Raw genomic sequence first — 7,313 nt, 5'->3', positions numbered from 1 at the left:
GGATTCACTAAGAAAAAGAAAGCTGGTAGAGGCAGTACAGTATGATGCTCTGGGTAATGTTCTCCAAGAAACCTTTGGGTCCTGGCACTTGTATGGATGTTACTTTCACACTTGCTACAAACTTAAACATTTTTGCAGACCAAGTACACCCTTTCATGGCAGTAGTTTTCCTAAATGTCAGTTTCCTTTTTCAGCAGGATTTGCACACACTCTTTGCCACACTGCAAAAATTTTTTGAGTGGTTTGAGGAACATGTCAAAAAGATCAAAAGCCATATAGGTATTTTTTACAATATTTGGAAGGTGGTTTTAATGTTATGCCTGAGCAGTAAAGAGTCACACTATAATTTTTAAAGGTACATTTTGCCTCGTACTGGCACATACACAGTGAACCCACAGATATCTTTATATAGATGTGTTTCTTCTACGTGACTAGACATGATAATGTAATCCTGAGAATGTTCATTTCTAATGTCCTTCTTAGAATCTCAGTGAAAGAGTCGCATAGCAAGTCCAAGAGGATTTATTAGGAATCCACAGTGGCAATCACTAAGAAATCCAAACTACTTTTTAATTTTAAATAATGCTTTGACCGCTCTTATCAATGAGCTCACCTGATTGATTAGCAAATATGGAATTCGTGTAAAAGTGATAACAAACTAGAACAATACTTTCAGGTAAAGCTTTAATCAAGTAAAAAAAATGTTAAAAAACAATTGTAATTTTTATTTTCTGTGCTTAATTGATTGGTCAGCTACTTGTGCTCTCTAGAGACGTGCATCATATGGGGGCAGGTTACATCACTGTGTAAAGGAACAAAACTGCATGGAGTGACCCTCGCTGAGCTTAGCACAGTCACTTGTGGATTAAATATTACACTTTCAGCATCCAACATTCTTAACGTGCTAACATCCTGAATAGGCTAAACATTAGCAACGGATGTCCGGAACACAGGGTAGATATTAATCCCTGTTTCAGCAAACAGAAATCACATCCTGTTTCCAAAATCAGATGCTCTGCAGTCAAAAGGAACTAGAAAAACAATTTTCGTGAGAAACAATTATCAGTGTATTTCCACTCTGTAAAAGCAAGCCTACATTACCTAGACTGATGCTTTCAAGAATGCTTTCAAAAATAAAAGTATTAATCATTTATTTTTTATCAATTAACAAAATGGAACATAAATGACAAAAAAAAAAAAGAAATTCAAAACAAATCAATATGTGGTATGACCACCCCTTGCCTATAAAAGAGCATCTATATTTCTAGGTGCACTTGCACACAGATTTTAAAGTACATTTACATTTATAAGGAACCTACATACAAGGAACCTTCGCCATGCTTAACTGTTACCTGCAGGTACTCATTATTGTACTGCTCTACAGCCCTTTATCAAACAACCTGCATCTTGCTGCAGCCAAATATTAATTTTTTTTACTTCTTAGTCCAGAGCATCTGCTGCCAATTTTCTGCACCCCAGTTCCATTGTTTTTGTGCATAGTTAAGTAGCCTTGTTGCACGTGAGGTATGGCTTATTGGCTGCAATTCTTTAATGCACACAACTTCTGGCCAAACTTCTCCATACTGTAGAGGGGTGTAAATACTGTAGGTCCCACAGGTTTCTGTTTCCAGTTCTTTGCTGATGGCACTGTTGGACATCTGCCAATGTAAAAGGGAATTAAGTATGAATTCCTTCAGCCGACTACTATGTGCACGGTCATCAACATTGCTGCTTCTTTGTTGTTGTTTTTTTAATAGCTTATACAGCACATCCTGAAACCCCAGTCTGCTTTAAAATCTATGCCTGGGAGAGACCTTGCTAATGCAGAAGAACTACCTTGTGTCTTGTTGCTGTGCTCAGTCTTGCAATGGCTTGTGACATGAAAATGCCTTCCACAACCTCACCTTAGTAGCAGGGTTTGGCTGTTCCTTACCCAGGTTTAAGCCTCATACACAACTGTTTCTTTTCAGTACATGTCTGTGTTTCAAATTTCATATGAAATTTAAGATCATTATCACTTTCATTAGTGGATTACACCCTTATGAATGAATGTAGTAGGCAAAGGTAAAAACCTTAGGGGCAACTCTAACAAGCCTTTAGCTGAAATATTTGAATGACAAATGCCATCAGCTCGCATTTAGCAGTTTGATCAAAGCAAATGAAGCTCCCACTGGTCTTCAAGATGTAGACTAGTTGGGTGAACAAAAGTTTGCTATATAACTGGTAAGTTATGCAAAATCTGAGAAAAATAACCTCCTGTCTAGCAGATTCAATGACATGGTCTAGTAATTTGATTTAAATGGGATTTATTTAAAAGTATCATATGTTTACTTTTTAGTAATAGTTTTATTCAAGTTCAGATTCTAAACAGAACATATTACCTTTACTCTAAGTTGGCCAAGAGTATGAAATGAAATAAATAATTTCTAAATATCACATCTCTTAAATTATATTGGTATAACTTTGATGATGAAAATACATATATTATTCAATTTATTAAATGATATTATTACATATTACATTCAAAGGCATAATAGACTTGACATACAGCACATAAATACTGTACTTTTCATCCCAGTTGAATGTTACAACTTGAAACTGAAATGCTCTTAGTCCCCTTCTTAAAGTATTGGGACGGCAATGCCTTTTATTGTTTTTAATGTACACTGAAGATGTTGGTGTTTGAGATAAAAAAGATGCATATATGATGAAAGGTCAGAATTTTAGCATTTCTTTCCTGATATTTACATCTCAGTGTGTTAATTAACTTAGAACATGACCTTTGATTGAACACGCCTATTTAAAGTGTTTAAAAATATTGGAACACGTAACTGACAAAGTTCCTTGTTGCCTGGTTGTGCCCTGTTGGTTAGTTTGTTTAAATAGTTAATATCCCTGAATGTCTAATTGAATGAGACCTTGCAATAGGTGAAAAACAAACCATTTTAAGGTTAAGGATAGAGGGAAATCGATTAGATCCACTGTTAGCTTGAGCAAAAGCTTTGGTCATAGGCAGTAAAAGGATTTGCAATGTCCTGCAGAAGAAAGAAACCATTGATGTGATAACGGCCACACACTGACAGGTCAACAAAGGAAACATTAACAAAAACATTGTGAGAGCTGTGAGGATAAACCCAAAAATGAACATCACCAACAAACTGCACAGGGCAACAGGGAAGTCAAAGAAGACTTTTTGAGCTAATAGAAGTGATGAGCTAATAAAAGTATGGGACCAAGATTCATCTCTAATGAAGTGCTGGAAATGCCGAAGTGTGTAGAATGAAAGAATCTTCTCATAATCTAAAATATACAAGCTCTAGAAAACTATCTCTGCCACGTACTGTACTGTATATTCTGAGCTCAGTTGTTTTGGCCTTGGGTTTTAATTACCATCTTTTTTCTAAAGAAAAAACATGCAATATTTATACAATTCAAAGAAAATGGTAATTACATAATAAAATGAACAAAACATTTAATGAAATCTGATAATCATATACGATCTTATATACGATCTTATATACAATCTGGTCACTATTACATATTAATGATTTTATGCAAAATTAAAATTACAGACAAATAACATGAACAGGGCATTGGAAGTTCTATAGCAATATTGTGATTCCATGCCATGACAATCAGTATTTATTCAGTCCTACTAATCAGCCTCTATTATTGAATATCTTTTATGAACACCTGCTTCAGTTCTGCGTCATTCTGACCCTGGAATGGAAGGTGAGTCTGAATAAAGGTGGGTCTGAGTATAAAACCTGTGATGGTGTGCCTGTTTGTTTTCAGCCACCTGCAATGTGCTTTAAGACTGTTGACATAATTTGCGTACAAACCACAACAGCATAGTAGGAGTCAAAACATGCACATGTAGTTGTCACGCATTGTAGCTGTATGCTAATTACAAATGCACATTTGTCTTATTCGTCAAACCATCCAGTTTCGGCGTCCTTCTAAGAATCTCAGTATGAATTACATCAAAATGTGTGACAGTCACGACCTTAAACCAATCACTAGGAAAGTCTAAAAGGACAGATTAATTCCATATACTTGACTCTTCATACGTATAAATGGGCTCATTATTAAATAACATTTGCATTCTCATATGAATTAGATCTTGTCAATTCCTAAGAACTTGTGTTTGAGAGGCAATGATGACTAAAATTCCATTTCTTTATTTTGCATGCAACCTATCGTCTCTTACAAGAGATATAGTAGTTTATGATTTCCTTTTAACATCTGTTGCATACACATTTTATTCATATATCTTTTTGCAAATTAGGCCTTGGCACTATGAAACAAGAAATACCCACATTATTTTATTACTGCATAACCTTATATTTATTTTGTATAATAATAGGATATAATATGATATTAAAGACTTTGAATCACTTGCACAATTCTAAGAACTCCATATTGGCTTTCTTCTTACTAGCCTTTATGTCGAAATTAGCAGTGGTCTCCAGTTCGATCATGAACTCAGGTTACCGGAGGTTGGCCTATTCCACATGTCACATGGGTTTTCATAGAATTTTCAAAGCACAAATTGCACTGAAGGCTTAAAGGTGGCCAATTAAACCAATTAAGGTGGCTTAATTCTAACACTGACAAAATTAATGACGTGTTGTAGACCGATTAGCATATCTAAATAGTGTGTGAATGGGTATGTGTGTACACAGTTCAGGTGGCACACCATCTAGGCTGTACCTTGCCTTGTTGAGACCTTTGAGATACAATTCAGGTTCTCTGTGACCTTATGTAGGATAAGCAGTTCCGATGGATGAATATCAACAGTTCAGTAATGCGATTTGATGTGTTGTCTAATTCCTAAGATCAAAAATGTAACTTAAAAGGGTCATTCAAAATGAGATTATTCATGCTCTCAAGTCTTATAAACAAGATAAAATTGTTTTTTGTTTGTAACCTGATTCAAGCAGGGTATGGATGAGAACATGTTTCTGTCTGTGTCCTTCAAAAGTCCTTCACTTTTTTATACCCTTTTTATTCAAGAGAATTGTTCAGCTGTGCTGAGGTTAACATAACCTTAAAAAACATGCACACTGAGCAGATGTGTCTACCAAAGACACATATTACGTTGTAATGATGTACAAAATTCAAAGAAATTCTTGATCTGTCTGGCCAGTACAGTAAGTGCACTCTTAATTGGTTCATTTAACTTCATAGTTATTGCATCTTAGCTTCTTTAAATGGTTCTACTTAGAACCAGGTTTAGTGTGAAATTAGCATTATAATTTTTTTTTTATAATCAGAGGGACAACCAGATTGATTTTTTTCAGAAGGTGTGATCCAACAAGATCTAAGCCATATCACTTCATTATGACATAGTCAAAAGTGATCAAAGGGCCATATAGTGAAAGGGAAAAAAATAAATGGGCCTAATATGCACCAAAAAGTTATTCTATGGCATCAGCACAAAATCTGGCTTTTTATCTATTAAAGCTTCTTTAATATTTGTAGCATGGAAAGCATTCATTCCAGAAATGGTTAAAAAAAAAAAAAACAAGTTAAACTTATATAAGAGATGTTTAGTGTGTGCATGGGATTAAAAATATAGCCAAAACAAACAAACAAAATAAACAAACAAACAAACAAACAAATAAATAAATAACACACATCAGCATCTGTTCACAATGTCTTATGTCACAATGTCAATTAAATAACTCCTGCTAAAAATGACTTGTTTTACCTATTGAATTGTCTATTAATATAGAAATAAATGGATGTAATATATGAAACAGGTTTTTGTAGGTAAAGTTGCTATATTTTAAGCAGTTGTGTACATTTGCATATCAAAACATGCCTTTAACTTTTACTGAATCAAGCAAACATGATGACTGCATCGTAAATGTTATCTTACGTGAGTATATGGGTCACACAATAATGGCATTTATATCTTATATGGTGCACTACAATAACTAAAACTAGCATACTTGTGTTAATGTGTAGTGCAAAATTACAGGTGCCATAGACCTACTGATGTTTCAGAGTAAACCTTATTCATGTATTGAAATGTTGTATTCAGATATTATGTATTTTATTGTGGTAGAAAGATCTAAATCTAAATTCAGGGTTTTTTTTTTTTGGTTTGTTTGTTTTGTTTGTTTGTTTTACTCATAATAATAATTGTGAAATATATTTTTTGTCAAATTTTGGGTCACTTTTTATATACCTTTTTTTCCACGAGTGTCCTATTGCTAATAGCAATGAAGAAAAATGATGTTTATCTAATGAGAATTAAAAGACAACTGAAGAAACGATTTTGTTTAAAAATTTGATTGTCTTTTATTTTCCTTTTTTGTAACAAAAGTAAACGCTGACATAGAAGAATAAATATACATTCATGTAGTTTGTTCACAATGCCGCAGACATTCATGTTCATTGCGTTCTTTAGAAAATATTCTAGCAGTCTGTAAACAAGTGATCAAGTGTCAGAGCAAACTCGTCGGTAACGTCGGTGACGTCGGTAACGTCTTGTCGGCAAAACGCTTACAGGTCTCACATCTCCAACTTGTTTGCTTGCTCCACTTCCACATGATCAAACCCTGAAAGTTCATGTCTCAAGAATCTGATAAAACCCAAAGTGGCCCGTGCTTTCGCTGTTCTGTTAAGCGAGACCGCCCTGCACCGCCCTGGTGTTCTCAAGACGACATCCAGAATCCATTTAGTCTTTTTAGCAAATGACACAGCGATCCTTTGTGCCTTGGTGTAAGGCTTTCTCCTTAATGTACATTAAATCGCTGTGCACACTTGGTCGCCTTGCGAAAGGAGCCACGATGCCGTATGCGTCACCGCCGTCCTTGAATTTGCGATTGCGCAGTGATTTTCTGTGCAGCACATCACCACATTGCAGTGAGATCTTGCGGTGCCGGTCGGGGCTCATCTCGTCGGGTAGTTTGGCCATGGCAAAGAGAGCGTGAAACATGACGTCCACGTTGGTGTTGCGCTTGGCTGATACCTCAAAGTAGGCACAGCGCTGTTCCCCCTCCACCAGTCGCTCTATCTCGTCATCTGAAACCTCGCGAGTGAACTCACGATCGCACTTGTTGCCACAGATAACCACTGGCACATCAGTGCTCTCTTTCGTCTTGGTCTTTAGACATGACTTGGTCTCGAAGATCTGCCTCTTGAGTCGCTGCACCTCTTGGAAAGACGCACGATTGTCTAAGCTGAACACCAGGATGAAAACATCACCTGAAAGAGTCGAGAAGAAAAAAAGATTTTGGTCAAAATACTTTACACACATGCGTCAACTTTCCGGTACAACAGGTGCATGTGGTCTGTTGTGA

At 35.8% G+C, this 7,313-nt stretch overlaps 1 protein-coding gene across 1 annotated transcript in view; it reads right to left on the bottom strand.

Annotated features, from left to right (window-relative positions):
* Positions 1-6,290: 6,290 nt before the first annotated feature.
* The window catches only part of LOC113639614 (dexamethasone-induced Ras-related protein 1-like), a 1,901-nt gene continuing 878 nt past the window's right edge, over positions 6,291-7,313 (bottom strand). Inside the window, exon 2 of the mRNA XM_027141593.2 lies at positions 6,291-7,218. Within this exon, the coding sequence (XP_026997394.1) occupies positions 6,698-7,218 (521 nt within the window). The 3' untranslated portion in view covers positions 6,291-6,697. The remainder of the gene's footprint in view (positions 7,219-7,313) is intronic.

Source organism: Tachysurus fulvidraco, chromosome 15 (genome assembly GCF_022655615.1).
Source record: "Tachysurus fulvidraco isolate hzauxx_2018 chromosome 15, HZAU_PFXX_2.0, whole genome shotgun sequence".
Classification (NCBI taxonomy): Eukaryota; Metazoa; Chordata; class Actinopteri; order Siluriformes; family Bagridae; genus Tachysurus; species Tachysurus fulvidraco.
Note: the sequence above shows the minus strand (reverse complement) of the source record. Positions and strands in the feature narration are given on the sequence as shown.